At 43.6% G+C, this 22,948-nt stretch overlaps 1 protein-coding gene across 1 annotated transcript in view; it reads right to left on the minus strand.

Annotated features, from left to right (window-relative positions):
- Positions 1 to 22,948, minus strand: part of FARP1 (FERM, ARH/RhoGEF and pleckstrin domain protein 1) — a 282,324-nt gene that overhangs the window by 219,012 nt on the left and 40,364 nt on the right. Inside the window, 1 exon segment of the mRNA XM_041731186.1 lies at positions 2,686 to 2,880. Coding sequence (XP_041587120.1) covers positions 2,686 to 2,856 — 171 coding nt within the window. The 5' untranslated portion in view covers positions 2,857 to 2,880.

The following is a 22,948-nucleotide window of genomic DNA, read 5'->3' on the forward strand; positions in this document are numbered from 1 at the left end:
GGCGCCCAATCAAAGGAACGATCACGTGTGGGCAAGGGCGACACTTCCAGGGTCAGAAGCTCAGCCTTATGAATTCACAGCAAAAAGTTGCAGAGCAAGGTTTTCCAGCAGTTATGGGCATATGTGTCACCGTGCTCCCATTCTGAGTGCTAAGACTGAGTCACTGTGGCCGGCCTGATGCCTTCCAGCTGTGCGAAGGCCTGGCTGTTTCTCTTCTTAAAGAGCACAAGGTAGCAATTTAGAATCAGCTCTGTCAATAAAAATGCTGATAGCTGCCTTTTTACAGGCGGTTACAGAAAACATCTGTTACCCACTGGTTGAGAAGAAACACTCTGGCCAAACTAGAAAAGTTAAAATAGGAATGGATGAGACATGTGGGGAAAAAAAATGACAAATGACATTAGTTCGACTTGTAAGATAAACTCATTCTAACGTGCAGTCAGTAAACAATTTAATGAGCACCTAATATAGGCCAGGCACTGTGCTAGGTGCTGGATTTGAGACACTAAGGCAAGGTCCCTGCCCAGCAGAGTGGCAAAGGCACCACTCATCTTACTTGTATTAAGTGCTTAGTATGTGCCGAGTTGGTCCAAATAAAGGGTATGGAACAACTTTATTACCCTAGAAGGAGGTAAGGTTTATTAGCAGCCTCATTTTACAAAGGAGAAAGGAGTCAGAAAAAAAAAAAAATGGAATTTGAACCCAAGCAGTTCAGCTCCACCCTTATAATAGGTGTATAAGCAAAGAGGTCTGAGGGAGGGAAGAAAAGACCCCAGCCACTGTCTCAAAAATTAGTGTCTGGGTAAAACCATTAGGGTCCTTAAGGGTGCATAGGAGTTTATGGGGGAGGAAAGGAAAAAAGTTCCTTCCAGACAGAGGGCTTATAAATGCAAAGCACAGACATCAGCAGTTATCAAGTAAAATAGTCTTAAAAGATGAATATATACTTCCATTCCTATTTCTTAGGGAGACCCCATACAGCTCCTAGCTAAAAAGAACAGCTAGGAACAGTCTTGCATGCTTTGGTTTAGGAAAACTGAAGAAACGCAGTCAAATATAGTTCATGCACCCAACAGCAATATTTGATCACTTCTTAATCCAAACCACACAAGGGAACACCACTTAATGCGTAGCTAGAGACTTGGGCTCAGAAGTCCTTAACACAGTACCAACAGGAAACCCTGAAACTAAATACCTCACCAAACCAGTCTGGCAACGAAGAGAAGGCAAGGGAAAGGGGGAGGGGGTACATGTTCCAGAAGGCCTAATTCTAACAGGCTGGCAGGTGCACTCATTTATGTTTACAGTTTCAGCAGATTAGCATCAGCCTTGTTCACCAGAATACACAGACATTCCCCAAGTCATTCCTCAAGTCCTTGAAAGACGGGAATTCCACAACAAGAAAATAAATGTACAATAAATTGGCAGTTTGAAACACAGGTATTCTGAGGTGTATCTTTCCCTGAGACGCTTAATGGTAATTCACACTCTCGGAACAATATTAAGATGAATATGATTTAGTGAATCATATTGTGTAAGTGATTAAATGATGGGTTACAGATGTTTATGTCAGCTATTAAATCCCAGTCCCTCTAGCCAACAGGAATAATAGATGGATCGTCAACACTTTAAAAACAGGTTGTGTTCCCAAAGTTGTTTTTAAGTGGCTGTTTAGAATTTAGGAGTTTTTTCTTCTCCATTGACAATGTTAGATGCAGTATATAGTCCCTGAGACAGAACACAGAAAACTAAATCCAAAGTGTGCTGTGAGGTCTATGGACCCCAATCCATGTAAGGGGTACAGATTCCGGATGAAAAGTACAGTCCAAGTTCTAGAGACCGGGAAATGCTCATCTCACTCTCCCAGCCTTGGGCCCAAGAAATCCGCATCTGCTTGTAATTGGTGCTGGATCCCTTAACTCCAGCAGGAGGAGACTGCAGAGGAGGAGGCAGGGGCTTGGAGGAAAAATAGCAGAACCATAAGGGTAAGGGGGCGAGAGCCAGGGTACAGGGCTCCCACGGATGAAAGAGGCCAAGGCTCCAGCTTCCTCCTTCTCTGGCTGGCTCCCAGACACCCCAATTCCTCCCCTGGCTGCTGGGATGGTGGACCTCTGCAATTTGAGGGCTGCCACACTGTGGGGCCTAGATCAGGGTTTTTCTACACTCCCTCAAACACAGACATCCACTTCCTCTTGACATAAAAACACGCATGCAGGTCTCTGATGGTTTTCTCAGGATTTTTCTAGCCCGTACCCTAGAGAAGTGGGGCATGCATACACACACACACACACACACACACACACACACACACACACACACCAACGTGGGAGGAATACCTGTAGTGAGCTAATCAGAGCTGCATCCACAAGACCCCAATTCCATCCAGTTCAAATATATACATAGGATACATGCCTCTACAGACACACACATACTTGTATAGGAAAGTCTGTATAATTCAAGTGCTCTGCCCCCTGAGACCACTAGTGAGGCAGTGCATGCATGAACCTAAAAAAACTGGGACAGCTCAGAACCTGAACAGGTCAGAGCAGTGTGGTAGGGGTGGAGAGGGAGAGCGGACCCCCTTCCTGCCATCTCCCCGTGGGCACTGACCACTGGGGAGGAGATGAACCTCCGCGTGCTGAAGGCTACCCACACACTTGAGTTCACAGATATACCCCAACTTACTGGAACTTCAAATGCCTCCTGGGTGTCATCCAGCATCTGGATTTTGATGGACATGAGTTTTCCAGAAGGTGTTGGGGGCAGCTTCTGTCCATGTTCCAAGGTGCTGACCCCTGAATTTTCCGGGGCCCCCAGTCGAGATCCCGGACTTGGCTTCTGCTCTATTTCTCCCATGGTGAAAGCAGACTACACAATTATCTGCAGAAAGCAATGAGAAAGAAAGATGCATTAGAAGAGGAGACTTGGGGCACCTGGGTGGCTCAGTCAGTTGAGCATCTGCCTTCCGCTCCAGTCATGATCTCAGGGTCCTGGGATCAGGCTCCTCATCGGGCTCCCTCCTCAGCGGGGGGGTATGCTTCTCCCTCTGCCCCTCCCCCTGCTTGTGCTTTCTCTCTTTCAAAAATTAAAAAAAAAAAGGGAGGAGACTCATTTCAAGCACCTAAGGGACATCCATGGTCCCCAACAAGTCTTCCTTGAATCCAAGGATCCGCAGCTTGGTGGGCTCTTGGTCCCCTACACAGGACTCATGTGTGGGGAGGCTTCAGTGCATTCATGAAAAATAAGGTCACCTTCAACCAACCAACCAACATATGCAAATAGCTGTGCATATTTTAGCATATTTTCTCTCCTAGTTTTATAGTCAGCTCTTATTCATACTCTGAATTCAGCTGTGTTCAACCTATTACTCAGTAAGCTAGGCACAACTTCTTGAACCTGGATGGAAGAAGACAGACAATGCCTAAGCCATACCATTAGCATCCATTAATTATCTCCTATGGACACACTAACCTACTAAGTAACACGGGTATTATAAAGATGAATAGATAAAGCACGTATGGTTACTCACAGGGTAACAATAAAGACATAAGAAAAGCAGAATTTTAGAAAAGCCCATTTGAAGAGGATCTACCCTACAGGCTGGAGAAAGATGGATGGCGGGAGCTGTGGGGACTGCGGGGAGGTTGTGGGGGGGGGGGGGTGTCTAGTGACAAAGCTACCATGACAATCTGTGCCTGAGGGGAAAACGTGGACAGTGGTGATAGAAAGGAAAATATGAGGCCATAAAACCCACTTTTATGGAAAAATTTACCCAATGTTGTTAACAGTAAGCAACCCAGAGGAGGATATAAAAGTATAGCAATGACTAGAAAGTTTTATATCAGGGCAGACAGGAGAACATGGGTGGGAAGATGAGGGTTGGACTGGGGACTTTCAGGGTTTTGCAGGGGAAGCTGCAGCTGGATTTGGGTGGAGGGTTCAGAGTCCATCTCACTGTACAAGCGAAAGCCACAATGAAAGCAAATGGCGGGGGGGGGGGGGGGGCAAGAAAGCAAAGAGAACCACTGTGCCCAGTCAAGAGGGTGGTCATGGGCTGAATATTGTTTCCCCACCAAAAAAAAAAATTTTTAAGATTTTGGTTGAGAGAGAAAGAAGAGAGTATGAGTTGGGGGAGAGCCAGAGGGCAAGGGAGACTCCCCACTGAGCAGGGAGCCTGACGTGGGGCTCGATCCCAGGATCCTGGGATCATGATCTGAGCCAAAAGCAGAAGCTTAACCAACTGAGCCACCCAGGCATCCCTTCACCACCACCCCCAAATTCTTATATTGAAGTCCCCACCCCTAGTATCTCAGAGTGTGACTTTATCTGGAGAAAGGGTCTTAAGAGAAAGATTCCATTAAAATAAGGCTATTAAGATGAGCTGTAATCCAGTCCAACTGATGTCCTTATAAGAAGGGGAAAGCTGGACACACAGACACCAGGTATGCTGGAACAGAGGAGCAGCCACATGAGGACACAGGGAGAAGGTGACCGTCTGGCAGCCCAGGAGAGAGCCCTCAGGAGAAACCAAGCCTGCGGACACCGCAGTCTGAACCTCCAGCCTCCAGAACTGTAAGGAAACACTTCTGTTGTCTCATCCCTGTCCCCAACCTGTGGTGCTTTGTTATGGCAGCCCTGCAAGAAGAGTCCATGCAGAAGATGGGAAAGAGGCACAGAAAGAACCTGGAGACTGAGAAAGTTAGACAAAGGGCACCAGAGGGGTCACCTGTGGCATGAGGAACAGAGCTAAGCACGGTGTCTTACGTATTTGAAATCACCCTTCAGAAGCTTTGTTCAGAAAAAATAATCCAGTTTGCAAATCTCATTTGGTGGATTCTTCTCACCTAACTCTTGGCTTGTCTTTCTCCTGAAAAGCTGGGCTGCCGGAGGTCTCCAACAAAATTCCATCTGGAAGCCCCTCCCCCCTTCCTCTCAGCACTCTCCCTGTGAGGCCAAAGCCTGGCCCTGAGGTCAGCAGAGGGGAGCCAGTGTGCCAGCCCCAGCCAACTCTGTACTTTTTCCTCATTTAATCTTGATCCCTCCCTGCCTCTCAAAGCATCCCCTGCTGCCTTCCTCCTCCTCCTCTCCCTGCCCTCCATCAGGATGGACAGGCCTGGCCCCCTGGCCTCCTCTGCTGAGTCAGGGAGATGTGGCTCAGATGCCCACAAGGTGGGGATGGCAGGGAGGAAGGGGCCTGGTCCCCCACATCACTCCCACCTCAAAAGTACTAGAGACCCTCCCTACAAAAGCACTTTCACCTTGTCCTGCCTGAGCAAAGGGCAAGGCCCCTATCTCCTAAACTAAACACTCTCTTCCTCAGGCCCAAGATCTCCAGATGACGATGTATTGTCAATTTTAGCACCTTGGCATTTAGAAATTAAAGCGAGTTAGTTATTAATAGATATTTAGTACCTTAAATTCCTTTCCCTCCAACTTCAAGTGATCTCATGCCTGTATTATTTCTACTTCTGGTTATGGACATTTCAACAATGTACTCGTCCTTTGTTTTCCTAGCTGCATGCAGACTACTGCTGTACATGGAAACTACTGCTCAACTCAAATATAAATCTAGCTAAGACGTCTGAGTTGAGCATCCTAGGAATGTCACGGGAATATCCGAGGAACGCTGGCAAGTCAAAAATGGGTGACTAGGGTGATGCTGGGTATCAGAATCTGAGGGTCCAGGAACACAATACAGCCTCCTAGGCGAACAGGTCTGACAACCCTAAAAACCTCCTGCTTATACAGATCAATCCAGGCTCCATTTGGACTTTGCCTCCATAACCACCTCTGACTTCCGAATTCCTTAAGGAATGATCAAAGTAAAGCAAATTAACACTTCTTTCCTTGTGGTACATTCTTACTGACATGACCATTCCAGACCTGAAAGCAAAAAGCTTCTCCTGAAACGACTTTATTCTTCGGCTGTATGAAACAGTAACTACAACAACAACAATTTTTTAACTGGCAGAGAAAAGACGAAAAAGTTAGAAGTGCCCTGTCATAGTATCCTGGCTTCAAGACTTCCTCTTGGGGGCTAACTGGGTGGCTTAGTCGGTTTAAGCGTCTGCCTTCTGCTCAAGTCCTGATCTCAGGGTCCCAGGATCGAGTCCTGCATTGGGCTCCCAGCTCAGCAGTCTACTTGCTCCTCCCCGCCCCGGACCCCTCCCTGCTCCTCCCTTCTGCTTGTGCTCTCTCTCAAATAAATGAAAAATTAAAGAAAAAAAGGGAAAAAAAGAGAAAGACTTCCTCCTAGAATGTACCCAAAAGCAACAAAGCACACACACACACACACCTCCATCCCTGAAGAAACACATCTATACCTCTAAACCACAAAATGGGGGAAAGAATCACGATCAAGGGCAGATAGAAGAGAAGGAAAATGCTTGGAAAGTCTGCCCAAGCCTGTAGAGTCGTGCTCCCCAAACATGCAAGATACCCTGAGCAACAAAACCAGCAGGAACTTTCTGGGAACAATGGGAATAGATGCAGAGGTTAGTACAAACAGCTTCCCTGGGCGCCCACTAAAGGTAGAGCTTATGGGGTAACAGCACAGGTAGGACACACCAGCAGGACAGTCCATCACCAAGACCAGGTGCAAAAGACAAGAAAAGGCACTGGGAACACTAGCAGTCCAGCAAGCAGAGAAAAACAGAGGCTGAAAGGATTATACACACACACCCTCAGGTCACAACAGTTCCTATGAGCCTGGGATGCAGCCTTGTCTCCTGGCTCTCAGGATGCTCCTACAAATAACCAGATCATAAAGCACTCACCAAACAACAAAAGGCCTTTACTAAAAAGCTGGAAGGAAAAAAAAATGAGGACAAAAGAATTAGAATTTCTCTGAACATATCATTCCAACTTAAACAATGAATAATGGACTCCAAAAAACATGAGAGGATATATAAGAGGGGGGCTTGGGTGGCTCAGTCAGTTAAGCAATCTGCCTGAGGCTCAGATCATGATCCTGGGGTCCTGGGATCAAGCCCTGCATCAGGCTCCCTGATCAGCAGGGAGTCTGCTTCACCCTCTCCCTCTGCCCACCCCCACTCATTCTCTCAAAAAAATTTATTTTTTTTTATTTTTTTCAAAAAAATTTTTTTAATATTGTATTTATTCACTCATGAGAGACACAGAGAGAGAGAGGCAGAGACATAGTCAGAGGAAGAAGTAGGCTCCCTGCGGAGAGTCTGTGTAGAACTTGATCCCAGGACCTGGGGATCACACCCCAAGCCAAAGACAAATGTTCAACCACTGAGCCACCCAGGCATCTCTCAAGTAAATAAAATCTTAAAGAAGATTTATAAGAGTTCAGGAAAGCTGTGGGAAAACAAGAGAAGAAAATAAAGCAGGAAGAAAGACCTCAAGAGAAAACCAGAGTATGAATAAAATCATCATTGCTATAAAATACATGTTCATTTGTCCCCAAATTCATATGTTGAAACCAAATCCCCACTGATGGCATGTCGGGGGGATGAGGGGTATACTTTGGGACGGGATTATATGGTTGAGGGGGGCCCTCACGAGTGGGATTGGCATCCTTATGCAGAGACCCCAGAGTCCTAGCTCAGCCTCTCCACCACGCGAGGACCCGGAGTAGGGGGGAAGCCTGCAGTTTACGAAGCAGGTGACTTTCTGTTGGACTTCCAGCTCCAGAACCATGAAAAAGAAAGTCCTGTCATTTATAAGCCACCCAGTCCATGGTACTGTTACAGCAGCCCACAGAGAATAAGATAATCATAAAACGGAAGTGGCTAAAACGAAATACACACAGGTGAAAAGAGGAGGGTCTTGAGGGGAAAGATTGAGATATAAGAGCAAAAAAATTTTAAACACAGTGAAAAGTGATAGCTATGGAAGACAAACAGGAGATGCAACTCATCAACAACCAGTGACCCTAAAGAAAAAAAAAATAGAATGGGGGGTGGGGAGTTTAAAGGAAAACATTCCAGAAATAAAAGGATTCTCCATCGTAAATGAACATAGGTTCCAGAAACAACTCACACAGTCTGATCAACACCAAGACACTTCCTATATCAACCTTCAAAAATGAAGAAGGGAACAATCGGACGCCCAGGCACCAAGTTCAAAGTACAAGGGGGCAGAAGTCCAGACTCACCCACAGCAATGTTTAATGCTCAAATTGTCGAAACCATCCTCAAAGAAATAAAAGAGGAATCAAAACTTGGAATCCAAATTTTCAGTCAAGTAGAAGAGTCAAATATTTTTCTTTCAAAGATTTTGAGAGAGAGCATGTGCATGGAGGGTGGTGGTCAGAGGGAAAATTAGGCTCCCCGATGAGCAGGGACCGGATGCGGGCCTCAATCCCAGGATCATGACCTGAGCTGAAGGCAGATGCTCAACTGATGACTGAGCCACCCAGGCACCCCTAAGAGCCAAACATGTTAAATGTTCAAGAACTCAGACTATCGTTGCCCAAGCCTTTCCAAAACTCCTGGCAGGATAAACCTCAGCAAAACAAGGGGTGAATGGGGTAAAACACTGGAAAAGGTTTACTGGTCAACTTTAAATCCATTTACACCATAAGAGGAAGACAACAATAGCAGAATATAGTTAACTCCAGACAACTAGAAATAATGTAACTGAAAAAAAAAAAAAAAGGCAGAGGACCAGCTGAGATGTTAAGCAGCATGATAAATTAACTGTTAGCAGAGGTTTTTAAACGGACAAAAGAATATTTAAATCTCCAAAGACATCCACATGGTTAATAAGCACAGGGAAGGATATCCAACATTGTTAGTCCTTCTGAAATGCAAATGACATCCCTAATGAGACAGGTTTTCACACCCACGGTGCCGGTGCCGGCCAGTAACAAGTGTGTTATTTAGAGTGTGAAACAACTGGAATTCTCCTACATTGCTGGTGGGAACATAAAAAGGTGCTGATGCTTGGGAGAACATTTTGAGAGTTTCATTAAAATTTAATCATAAATTTTAGCAAATAACCCAGCATTTGGGTTCCCCTAACTGAAGCCTAGGCATCTCCCCAAGGGACACGAAAATACATGTCCACACAAAGGAAGAGGGAACAGGTAGAAAGGAGACAAATGTCCATCACCTGGTGGTATGTCCAAAAAAAATTGTAAAAAGGACTACTATTCACCAACAAGAATAAATGAAATGCTGACACATGCTACAACACGGAAGAACCTCAAAAACACTTTGCTAAGTAAAAGAAGCCAGGTGCAAAAGACTACATAGCAAATGACCCTACTTGTAGGAAATATCCAGAAAAGGCAAATCTACAAAGATGGAAAGTAATTTCCTGGGGCTCAGGAGATGGGGTGGGCAGCAAAGGGTCATCGGGATGGAGATTTTTTTAGGGGTGCTGGAAATGTCCTGAAACTAAGTTGTGGCAGTAGTCACACAATTCTGTAAATGTACTAAAAACCCCTGAATTGTACACTTAAAACACATCAAAGTTAGGCTATATAAATTATACCTCAATCAATAGGCTAAAAAATATGTATGCACAACTTGTTGCGATGAGCACCTGGTGATTTAGAGAACTGAATCACTATATTGCACACCTGAAACTACTACCATGCTGTATGTTAACTGGAATTAAAATAACTTTTGAGAGAGAGAGAGAGAGCACAGGTGCATGGGGTTGGGGGTGCTGCAGGGCAGAGGGGGAGAGAGAATCCCAAGCAGGCCCTGAGCCTGACCCAGGGCTCAATCTCATGACTCTGAGATCATGGCTTAACCAATTACAGCCAGATGCCCCTAAAATAACTTTTTTTTTTAAGTGCATGCACCCACACAAATATCCTTATGAACACACAGAACCTTCCTGGAAGGACAAAGAAGTGACTGGTAGGAGAGCTGGCCCCTGGTGAAGGATGGGACTGAGCAGGATATTACCCATTCAGAAATAGACAATTTTAAAAAATTTCATCATCTACTAGGAGGACATATCTTAACGACCTTGATCCCATTGAGAACACAAAACCATTAAAGGAAATGAAACTGCAGTATAGAAAGGTGATCAAGAGGAACATTTGCAAAGAATTTTTTTCCTTCCAGTTTTAAGTCATTTAAATCAACATTACACTAGGGTCAACTAGAATTTAAAACCTTAAAAAAAAAAAAAACAGAGGACTTCTGTAAATATACATTTAAAATAAATACACACACAGACACATGTACATAAATAAATGCCACTGAAAAATTCTGAGTGAAGAAAAACTCACAGAAGACTGTTACTCACAGAAGCCCAGGACGCAGATTTTAGGAAGCTACAGGACTGGGTTCTAGAGCCCCCAAAGCACTTCCGAGCGCCCCAGGCCGAGAGGGAAGGAGCACGTATTAGCCATGTTGTGAGGCCAGAAGGAGCTACACTCAGAAGAGCAAAGGGCGAAGGGTGTGTAACCCCAGCTCTGCTGGGTAACAAAGCCACCTTGTGCTCCTCCCCGGAGCAGAGCGAAGGCAGGCAGGGAGGGAGGGGCTGCCCCAGGAAGGCTGGCGGCCAGAACTCAGGAGCACCCAGGCCAAGTTTGTCTTTTCACAGGGACTCAGATAAGGGGTTTTGAGAAAGTTCAAAACCAGCTATCTCTCCGGATAGATTTGCTTACTTCAAAAAAACGTCTGGGAGCAAAAGAAACAACTGCAGATCATCTGTGTTGTATCAACCAGAGACTTCAAACAGGCAAGAGACTGCTGGGCCCGTTTGATCACTTGGGAAGAGACCAGGACATTAACTGTCTTGGAGCAGGGGTGCCCTGATTCTCCAGCACAGGCAGGGAGAGGACAAAACCCCCATCAACTTTTATAAACACTATCTTCACGGTCTTTTCTCTCCAACCCTAGTAAAAAAAAAAAAAAAAAAAAAAAGTACTAAGTGAATTAAACAGGCTAGCTTAAGTACTCCTAACAAATCTCCAGAAAGAACTTCAAGAAAAACTCAAGAGTGGAAGTTTCCTCAGGTTCATAGACATGATTTCAAAAGTCTGGTTTTAACTGGATCCCTTTTCTACTCAAAAACCTAATCTGACCGATATAGCAAGTTAAATGTGAAAATTCCTAGCCAGGCATTCCACGGCCTACCCTGATGTCTCTACTTCTGAATAAACAGTCTCCTAACCCAGCTGGCCACTGCTGTTCTATTTCTTCCTTCTCAAATAGTGCCTTCCTTCCCTGATTCCAATGTCACCTCCTCCAGAAAGCCTTCCCTGATCTACTCTTTCAAGGAAAAAAAAAAAAAAAGCCTCACTTTGTCTCTCAAGTTTTGCTTATTTTCGGCTTGTAACCTCATTTGTTTTCCAAGCTTTTCTCCCCTTTTCCCACATTGCCAACTAGATGACAAGTCCAGAGGGGCTGCGTTACCTGGAAGAGTGACAGGCTCCTCCTGTCTCAGAGCAAGAGACGGCCCTGGCTGGGGGACTGTGAGAACTTCAGGCAGCGTGCACACACAGATGCACATCTCTCTTCTAGATGACCCCTCTCTTCCCTGGAAAAGGCACACAAAGCCGGCCGGCTCATGCAGGTGGTTTTTAAACCCTGGTTGTAAATGAGCAGCAACAACATCACCTGGGAGCTTGGAAGAAATGCAAATGCTGTCCCAACACAGGTCCCCTGAACCAGAAAGGCTCAGGGTGCCCTCCGGGAGGTTCTGGAGGTTCTGATGCAGGCTCTGGCCTGAGAACCCCTGCTCTACTTCCCAGCCTCCCCGCGAGGATCAGCTAAAATAAGTAAATCCACCTGACAACAGACTGGGCGGTAACTTCGCCAAGAAAACATCTGTGGACCATGTTTTGCCACGTGCACCTGACACAGTGAGAGCCTGATTTTTTTTCAAAAGCTCTTGACAAGAAATGGTGGCATTTCTTCTCCAGTCCCATTTTCACATGTAGCCCAACCTTGTTCTAAAAATGATTGAATACTTTCATCTGCACGTTCACGGATTTGGTAGAAGCTTCCCTGCACTGAACAGATAGGCAAAGGCAAGAAGCACGTAGAATGGAAGTGGAGGTAAAAGGTGTTGGGAAGAGGGCTTTTTTTTAGCCCAGTGGGGTGGGGGTGGGGGGACAGTCTCCCATTAGTCCCATGTCAGTGATGTCAATTTCTTTTTTCTTTTTATTTTTTTATTTTTTTTATTATTTATTTATGATAGTCATACAGAGAGAGAGAGGCAGAGACATAGGCAGAGGGAGAAGCAGGATCCATGTACCGGGAGCCTGATGTGGGATTCGATCCCGGGTCTCCAGGATCGCGCCCTGGGCCAAAGGCAGGCGCCAAACCGCTACGCCACCCAGGGATCCCCATCTTTTTTTTTTTTAAGATTTTATTTATTTATTCATGATAGACAGAGGGGGGTGGGTGGGTAGAGACCCAGGCAGAGGGAGAAGCAGGCTCCATGCAGGGAGCCTGACACAGGACTGGATCCCGGGACTGCAGGATCGCGCCCTGGGCCAAAGGCAGGCGCTAAACTGCTGAGCCACCCAGGGATCCCCATCTTTTTTTTCTTTTTTAAAAATATTTTATTTATTTATTCATGAGAGACACATGGGGGGGGGGGCAGAGACACAGGCAGAGAGAGAAGCAGGCTCCATCCAGGGAGCCCGACGTGGGACTGGATCCTGGGATCCAGGATCATGCCCTGGGCCGAAGGCAGCACCAAACCGCTGAGCCACCGGCTACCCTCAGTGATGTCAATTTCTTGATGACTCTGAGGGTATAAAATTAAATGTTAGCTCCTCTCCATTCTGCCTCTAACACAAAGGCCAGGGAAAATAAAATGTCAGGAGAGAGCTGGTCTTCTTGAAGACAAAAACAAAACAAAAAACAAAAAACAAAAAACCCGAGCCTGTGCCCTCCCTCAGTTCCCTTACACAAGGCTGCTGAGTGTCAACTCAGAGACTGCACTTCGTGGGCTGCTGTCGAGCTCACTCTATTTAAAGCACATCATTCTCGGGGTGCCTGGGTGGCTCAGTCCATTAAGCATCTGCCTTCAGTCTCAGGATCCTGGGATGGAGACCCACATTGGCTCCCTGCTCAGCTGAGAGCCCATTTCTCCCTTTCCTTGTGCTCTCTCTCTGTGTCAAATAAATAAAATCTTTAAAAATAAATAAATAAAAATAAAGCACATCATTCTCATCCACTTACTAAAGAAAGTCCTCTTCCTTTATCTCCAGATGACACTTGTCAGCCTCTCCACAAATATTTGTGGAAAACACCTAACCCCCCGCCTACCTCCCAGTGAGGGAGTGGTGGGTTGCTTACTGAGCATCTCCAAAAATAACAGACTGTTAAGACTACTATTCGGGTGTCACAATATTTGGGATCGTGACCACTCACAGGCATTTAGAAGAACCTATTATGTTTCAGAACTACCCTCAGCCTCATAGGGGACCCAAAACCAAAACATGGCACCATATGGTTTGTCTTTATGGTATGTGTTCTCTATCAGGCAATAGACATCAGGTGCTCAGAGGTAATTGTCCAAGGCAACATGTTTACTTCTAACAACAGGTATTATGTAAATTTTAGAAGCTACAAAAGAACTCAGGAACTGAGAAAATAGGTATTCATTCTTTCATTCAATAAAAGTGTCTGCCAGGGGCACCTGGGTGGCTCAGTCAGTGAAGCGTCCGACTCTTGGTCTCAGCTCCAATCTTGATCTCAGAGTTGTGAGTTTAGTACCCATGCTGGGCTCCACGCTGAGTGTGGAGACAACTTCAAAAATAAAAATAAAAAAAGAGGGTCTGCCCTATGCCAGGAGCTATGCCAATAGTGGGTACAAACTAACAGAGGCAAGAAAGTAGTGAAAAGAAAATGAGATGAGTAGGTGAGACTCTCAGGCAGATTTTAGTGGGCCTGAAATAGGCCAAAGTGTAGGAGGTTCATCTGTGGATCAGAATGAGGCACTGTGGTTTTTAGGATGGGGAAACCATGCAGTTTTAAGAAAATATCTGACAGTGAGGTGGTGGCTCAATCAGGACACCAGTCAGAAAACATCTGTAACACCCCACATAAGAAAGGATGGTAGTGGGGTGCCTGGCCGGCTCAGTCAGTAGAGCCTGCATGGCTCTTGATCTCGGGGTCATGACTGGAGCCCCACGTTGGGTGCAGAGATTACTTTTTTAAAAAATCTTTTGAAAAAGAAGAAAGTCCATTCATGAGATCTGGTATGATCGGATAGTCATGGGTATGGAGTGAAAAGGGATCCATAAATGGAAGAAGAAGGCAGAGTGACCATTAGTAATTCAGACAGCAAATATATTACTCCATACTAATCTTTATTAAATAGACTTTATTTCTTAGAGTTTTGTATTTCTGAGAAAATACAAAGGGCTCCTCATTACCCTCTCTCTCCTCACACACAGTTCCTATTACAAACATCTGCATTAGGGTGAAAAATTTGTTACAACTGATGGAAAGGTGTTTTTTTTTTTAATATTTTATTTATTCATGAGAGACACCGAGTGAAAGGCAGGGATGTAGGCAGAGAGAGAGGCAGGCTCGCAGAGGGGAGCCTGATGTGGGACTCGATCCCACGACCCCGGGACCACAACCTGAGCTGAAGGCAGATGCTCAAACACTGAGCCACCCGGGCATCCCTGATGGACCAATTCTGACACATTATTATTAACTCGAGTCCGACTCAAGTGTACCTTGTGTGGAGTGTAACAAGTGCAAAATGTCATGCATCCACCACTATGATATCACACAGCATCACTTGTCTGCCCTAAAAATATCCTGTTCTTCACCCCACCCCCTTCTCCATCCTATCCCATGACAACCACTGATCTTATCGTCTATCCTTTTACCTCTTCCAGAAAGTCCTGTGGGTAGAATCATACAGGACATAACCATTCAGACTATCTTCTTTGACTAAGCAATATGCATTTGAGGTTCCTTCATGGTTTTTTTTTTTCGTGGCTGACGGCTCATATCTATCAGAATAATATTGCATCGTCCGCAGGTACCACATCTTATTTATCCTTTCACCTAGTGAAGCACATCATGCTTGCTTCCAGTTCAAGGCTACTCTGAAATGCCTTTTAAGTTACAGAAATGAAGGGTATAGAGGTCACCTCTGAAGGGTGCCAGCTCGGCTTGAGGTGAGAGATGAGACCAAGTCCTGCTGTTCTGTGAGCAGACACTTTGCTGCCAATTTCCAGCTCAGACAAGCCCACACCTCAGCAGGTAATGCTGCTTATCTCAGAGGTCCTACAAGATAACTCTCTTTACTTTGTGGGAAAATGAGAGAACTTAACAAATAACCAAAAAAAAAGAAAAAAAAGGAAAGAAAAGAAAAGAAAAGAAAGGAAAAGAAAAGAAAGAAAAAGAGGAAAGAGAGAGAGAGAGAGTGCTAGGTATTTTCTTCAATAAACTACAAGGCATTAAGTTTGTTTTCAGATTAAGTTAGGATATCCCCAACAGCCTCATTATTAAATAAGGAAATTTTTAGTAAAAGACTTAACTGACATTCTATCGTCCTCTGCTAAGTTTCAGACACTCTGGAAATGATGCTTAAGAAATAAATGCCAAGGGCAGCCCAGGTGGCTCAGCAGTTTAGCGCCGCCTTCAGCCCAGGGCCTGATCCTGGAGACCCGGGAGTCCCGCATCAGGCTCCCTGCATGGAGCCTGCTTTTCCCTCTGCCTGTGTCTCTGCCTCTCTCTCTCTCTCTCTCTCTCTCTGTGTGTCTCTCATGAATAAATAAAATCTAAAAGAAAGAAAGAAAGAAAGAAAGAAAGAAAGAAAGAAAGAAAGAAAGAAAGAAAGAAAGAAAGAAAGAAAGAAAGGAAGGAAGGAAGGAAGGAAGGAAGGAAGGAAGGAAGGAAGGAAGGAAGGAAGGAAGGAAAGAAGGAAAGAAAGAAAGAAAGAAAGAAAGAAAGAAAGAAAGAAAGAAAGAAAGAAAGAAATGCCAAGGGGCACCTGGGTGGCTCAGTGGTTGAGCATCTGCCTTTGGCTCAGTTTGTGATCCAGGGTCCTGGGATTGAGTCCCACATGGGGCTCCCTGCATGGAGCCTACTTCTCCCTCTGCCTATGTCTCTGCCTCTCTCTGTGTCTCTCATGAGTAAATAAATAAAATCTTAAAAAGGGAAAGAAAGAAAAAGAAATAAATGCCAAGCTGTGTGCCTGAGTGGTTACGTGTCTGCCTTTAGCTCAGGTCGTGATCCCAGGGTCCTGGGATTGAGCCCTACGTCGGGCTCCCTGCTCAGCTCCCAGGTCAGGGAGTCTGCTTCTCCCTCTTGGTCTTTCTCAAATAAATAAATAAAATCTTAAAAAAAAAAAAAAAAAAAGGCAAAGAAATGCCAAAATTTAAATGCATCCTGCATCTTGCGGAAGGAACATTCTCCTGACATCTGTGCTAGAGTGAGTAACGGCATGTTTCGCACAACTTAAAGAAAAAAAGAAAGCATTTCCTAAAGCTTACCAAAGCCAATGAATCATAAATGACAGGGCTTCCCTTCAGGGTGGGAAAAGGAAAGCAATTTCTATTAAAGCCATTAAAGAATAGACTGTTAGATTTCTACTCTCACACAGTTTCAATATTATTCAAGAAATAAACTAGGCAGTATTATCACAGACCAAATGACACAATAAAACTTAACAGAATTGCAAAGGGTATCACATCCTGGAACACTTCCCCTAGAATTTATCATTAATTAAAATAGTGAAATGTCAAGGTAAGAAAAGTAAGTAATAAAAAAGTGAAACTCCTTGTAAAAAACAATAAGTTTAAATGCCAGCCTGGCTGATAAATAAGGTATTTAAATAATACTGTGCATTAAAAAATAATAATTATGACTAATATTTTTTGCCTTGGACTGCAGAGGGAAAGAAAACAATCTGGATACTATCGGATTGTTCACCAATTCTAATCCTAATTTTTGACAGGTTTGAATGCATTCTAAAATTAACCTTTTCTAGATTTTAGGCTTCTCATTCAGAGACTGTAGGGGGAAAAACATATACGACTATTATTTTAATTTAGCCAACACTTCTATAGCACTTTCTAGGATAGATCATTGTTCTATGAGCTTTATAAACACTAACTTATTTAATCCTCACAACTACCATTAGGTGGACACTATCATTGACCCCTTTTACAGATAAGAAAACTGGGACCAAGGGATTAAGTCAACTTTCCCACGGTCACCCAGTTAGTAAAGTGGCAGATATAGAACCAGATGGCAGGGATCCCTGGGTGGTGCAGCGGTTTGGCGCCTGCCTTTGGACCAGGGCGCGATCCTGGAGACCCGGGATCGAATCCCACGTCGGGCTCTCGGTGCATGGAGCCTGGTTCTCCCTCCGCCTGTGTCTCTGCCTCTCTCTCTCTCTCTGTGACTATCATAAATAAAAAAATTAAAAAAAAAACTTAAAAAAAAAAAAAAAGAACCAGATGGCAGACAAGCTCATCTTCACCACCATCATCATTGGCCCTCCTGGGCAAGATAACCTCTAAAATTGTCACCCTCTCGAATACTCAGTGATCTCAGGACTCAGTATTTCAGATGCAATCAGCCTCCCCTGAACACCTTTTCTAGCACAGAAGTGCCAGTCAAGCCACCACCAAGCTAATCACTAACATAGGCTACGAAGGATGCCAAAGGGGCAAACCCATTAAATCCTCAAAATGCTTACCGAATTATTACTAGACCTATAAAGAGTATGGCGTAATGTCTTTTTATGGTTCTAAGTTATGAATTATTTAAATGCCTTAAAACCTCTCTCACTTCTCTGAGAAGGATTTTTCACAAATGTCTGTTCAGGCAGTAGACAGCGCATTCACACAACACCGTGGATTAGCCAAGTTCTTAGAACTGAAGACACTCTGAGCACAGGCCAAGGCACTGCCCTTAGAAGTGCTGCAAAACTGCATCGCTTCTGCCAGGCAAAGTCAAAGAAAGATAACCTGCCCTCTCCCTGGGCAAAGAGTCGGCTCCCACGGAATACACTGCTGGGTGAAAACAAACAGACATGAAAGCACACATAGAACTTTCTGCAGCCACATGTCACGAGAGAGAAGTGGGTTTCTATTAACAGAAGTCACAACCCAGGGGACCTGGGTAGCTCAGTGGTTAAGCATCAGGGCGTCCTGGGATCGAGTCCCACATCGGGCTCCCTGCAGGGAACCCTCTTCTCCCTCTGCCTGTATCTCTGCGTATCTCTGTGTCTCATGAATAAATACATAAAATCTTTTTTAAAAAAAAAAAGATTTTCCTTGTGCTATGATGTCATTACTACACAACCACCATATAGGCAGCTCCCTGCAGAAGAAAGGTTCCTGGGGAGAATCTGTGAAAAACTAGTGCGCCAAGAAGGGGAAAACAAGTCCTGGCAAGCTGGTGGCTGAATGGCAGGTGCTGGTCTGTCTGGCCCTCATTAGCTGGGTCTCCTTGTTGCCTACAGCCTGAAAGCAGGTACCACCAGCTCAGTTTCCCAGATGGGGAGCACCTGAGGCTCACTTAGTTCATAGAAGCCAGCATCCCGAAGGCACCAACATTCTATAATCCACTGGAACAAGCCATTAAAGAAATACAAACCCACCCAATAGAATAAATGAGAGCAGAAAGAACACTACCTGGACAGCAAGAAATGGCACATAAGGAACACATATTTTCCTCTAACTCCAGGTTTTCATAGAACGATTTTGCTGAAATGCAAAATTCACCTGTAACAGAAGCTCAATGGTATTATATATATTATATATAATATATATCATATATTCTGAGATCATAAAATATAAAATCAGAAATAAAGAACAAAGTGAATCTTAACCAGTCATTTGCAAGCTTGACTACTCTGTGCCACAGTACGGCAACGGTGAAGACATTTTTCTTAAAGTCCCTAACAACAGTTTCAACATTGAAAATACAAGTAAATAGTATTCTACCAAAATATCATTGAAAGGAAAATGGATTGTTCCCCACACCAATATAAGCAGGAAGAATGAACAGTCTTTATCTAAAGAATTCTGAAACTGAAAAGAGAATATAAAAACAAACTAAAAGTAAAAATTAAACAAAAAAGTGTATTATCTGTTACAGAAAACATGAAAAGACCAAAAAAAAAAAAAAAAAAAAGAAAACTCAGAGGTGCCTGTCTGGCTCAGTAGGAGAAGCATGCGACTCTTGATCTCAGGGTCATGAGTTTGAGTCCCACACTGGGTGTACAGATTACTTAAATAAAAAGTTAAAAAAAAAAAAAAGAAGAAGGAAAACTTGGAAAATAATTCTGGAATTTACATCTCCTCCAAGTCTATATATAAAAATAAGCTTGGGAAATTCTCCCAACATTTCACAGATAAATAACCTTTTTTGTTGTTTTTTTTGTGTGTGTGTTTTTTTTAAAGACTCCATTTATTTATTCATGAGAGAGAGGCAGAGACACAGGCAGAGGGAGAAGCAGGCTCTATGCAAGGAGCCCGATGTGGGACTCAATCCCGGATCTCCAGGATCATGCCCTCGGCTGAAGGCAGATGCCCAACTGCTGAGCCACCCAGGCATCCCTTTTTTGTTGTTTTGTTGCAAACTCATTTTAGTTAACCCCAAGCAAAACATTTCAAAAGAAAAGTTATATTCAAAAATTCTTAATAAAATCCCACAAAAAAAATCCTAAGTGACAAAAGCACACACAAGAATATCTACTATGAGTAAGTTAAGACTTAAACTAGGAATTCTGAGATAGACTAGACCATGGAAATAGACCATGTAATTCATTATAACCAGAAATGATAGCATAGAATAACCATGAGATATCAAAAAAACACATTCAAAAACTGAACATATGTTATTTTTTTGTCTAAAGATTTTATTTACTTATTTGAGAGAGAGAACATGAGTGAGGGTGGGGGAGGGCCAGAAGGAGAGAGGGGGGCAGACTCTCCACTGAGCAGGGAGCACAATACGGGGCTCAGTCCCAGGACCCCGGGGATCATGACCTGAACCAAAGGCAGATGCTTAACCAACTGAGCCACTCAAGTGCCCCAAAAACCAAACATACATTCTTAATATTTGTATGTGTATATATAAAGCCCTGAAAAGTAACTGGTAGTAAGCACACCAAAACAGATTTTCTTTGGGAGGTAAGATTATAAATGATTTTTCTTTTCTTCTGAGAAGGTCCAAAGGTCAATATGAAATAGATACCCATCTACAGCCAGTGTGGAGGGGCAGGCCCTCTCCAGGACAAATGGCAGGGAATTCTTTTTGGCCAACAAGGAAATGCAGACATACAAGCCTGTGAAGAATTTCCAGAAGAGCTGCCCAGTCATCCTTCAGAGCAGGTGACAGAGTCCCAGAAAGGATCTCATCCCTGCCAGGCATGATTGCTGGGCAGTGAGGGTATAAAATCTATCTCAGGGCAAGGGGACATGTGACTACCACCTGTAGAGCCTGCCATGAACACAGGATCCTGTGGTTGAGGAAAAGAACCACGGATGTAAGCTCCAACTCCACTGTACTAAGAAACCTAACATCAATTTAATGTCTTAAAGTTGTCACTATTTTGAAACAGAAAAGTAAGCTTAAATATCTGTAAGTCATTCCAATGGCCCCACATCTAAAATTCAGACATTTAGAACTTAGTGTTGCTGCACCTCAGCAAGAAGCAAGGAGCACAGAGATCCCTCCTCTCAAGCCTTTGACTCTCAGACACAAATGTGTGTGATATGTGGCCAAGTACGTCATATACAGTAAAGGATATTTAAATAAGTGAGAGTAAAGATGAAATGTTCAATGCAAGGTACTGCAACAAATGGGTGGCCATTTGGGAAAAAAAATAAGTTGGACCCACACTTCCTACCAAAATAAATTCGAAATGGATAGATGATTTAAAGGCAAATAATTAAATTAAGGTAGAATTAATATACAGTGGTATATTAGTGGTATAACCAGCTTTACTGTCACCCGGCCCTTAAATTTAAATTAAATTTAAAACCTTTGATTCTCAGACATTCTCAGCTTCCAATGTCCACAGGAAGGCTACATATATTCTGTATATCATGTGCCTCACGTGGCGTCAAGATGCCTCTGAGTGGCTGACAACGGCCAACTGTATGGAGCTCCACTCCTGATCATCAGCAGGGATTTATCTATATGTGCCCCAGATAACAGAACTTCAACAGTGGTTGAAACAACAGTTTCAAAGCTAAAGATCCTTGCATTCTCGTATTTATTATGACCATTATAAAAAATTTTACCATTCTGACATGAGCTATTTTATTTCTATTCAATTTTTAAACTGTAATTCATAATGATCTTAATCAATCCTGATACGCAATTATGGCCAATTAGAAATCTTTTCAAAGACTGATTTATTGGGGATCCCTGGGTGGCTCAGTGGTTTAGCACCTGCCTTCAGCCCAGGGCCTGATCCTGGAGACCCGGGATCGAGTCCCACATCAGGCTCCCTGCATGGAGCCTGCTTCTCCCTCTGCCTGTGTCTCTGCCTCTCTCTCTCTTTCTGTCTCTCATGAATTTAAAAAAAAAAAAAAAAAAAGACTGATTTATTTATTTTAGAGAGAGCATAGGGGGAGGGGTAAGGGGACCGTGGAGCCTACTGCAGGACTGGATCTCATGACCTGAGGACCTGAGCCGAAACCGAGTTGGATGCTGAACCAACTGAGCCACCCAGGCGCCCTGGCTAACTAGCAATTTGAAGAAGACAAAGATAAATGGAGAGAAAAACCCCACTAGGGTTGAGAAGGAACCAACATGGTAGCTAAGACAGAATTCTTTAAATGAATATATAAATTTTCTGCAATACAAAAACCCACGGAGAATATTTATAGAGCATGACAGAGCAACATAAAATCCATCTAGAAAATAAGCAGGCAGTGAAACTAAAAGAATATATTAATTTTATGTAGTTCCATGATTAAAAATACACTGCTAAGGGCCAATAGTCAAAATGGATAGTCATCAAGAAGAGGACTTGAGAAAGGAAGCTAGAAGCGAAGATGGCTTTATTAGGAACAAATCAGGCTGCAATCACCTCATTTCTGTTTTTGTCAGATTTTTACTTGGGGAGCTCAGGAGATTATTAGAGCCGTACAATAGCTGGAATTCAGCGAGGTGTTCCAAAGAAGTGTTTGTGACATGGTTGTGCATTAGGAATAAGGGCCGGGTGACAGTAAAGCTGGTTGCTACTGAACAATGTACCCAAAACGTTTTAAATAATTAAAGAACATCTCCCTAGACTATGAGTCCCAGAAAAAGGCCCAGTCCTTGTAACTTACCAGATATCTTTTGTTAGTTGCTTCAATGAAGGTTTTAATGGCATGCAAATCATATTTATGGATAATGAACCACTAACACAAAGAAATGCCAGGATATTTAATAGAAATGTACCAGCTAATATAACACTGTATATTAATTCTACCTTAATAAAAAAAAAAGATAGGAATGCACCAAACATCCCAACATTACATGTCTTTGTAGTATGATAGCTATGATACCACTGCTCTGACAGGTCTCTCTAAATAAAGAAGGCAGCTGGCTGCTTCTACTTGAGCACAGATTTTTCTATGGGGGGAATAAACAAATATAAGAACAGCTTGGTTTTCTGGTGACTCCACAACCATAATTAGCAGAAGATACAGCATGGCATCTTACTGTAAAAGACTGCTGGGCTCCGATCAATCAATCAATCGGCCCATCCATCCAATCATGCATCTATCCATCCATCCATACCTTGTTGCCTAGGTGAGGAACTGGAAACGCAAACACATCTCATAACATCTATTTTGCTTCACAGAATATCCATTGAAGAATAAAGGGACAAAGTGATTACCAACATGGGCAAAATTCTCTGACTTCCTCATGTTTCTTGTTGGTTTAAAACATCTGCCTATAATCAATGTTTTTCTCTTAAAATGCCAAAGGAATTTTTTGGGAGAATTTTTTCCTGGAAGTAAAATAGCAAGTAAAACTCAGTGTTGTACACCTGGTGTTGATGGAAATGTGATACGACA

This window comes from Vulpes lagopus, chromosome 16 (genome assembly GCF_018345385.1).
Source record: "Vulpes lagopus strain Blue_001 chromosome 16, ASM1834538v1, whole genome shotgun sequence".
NCBI classification, from domain to species: domain Eukaryota; kingdom Metazoa; phylum Chordata; class Mammalia; order Carnivora; family Canidae; genus Vulpes; species Vulpes lagopus.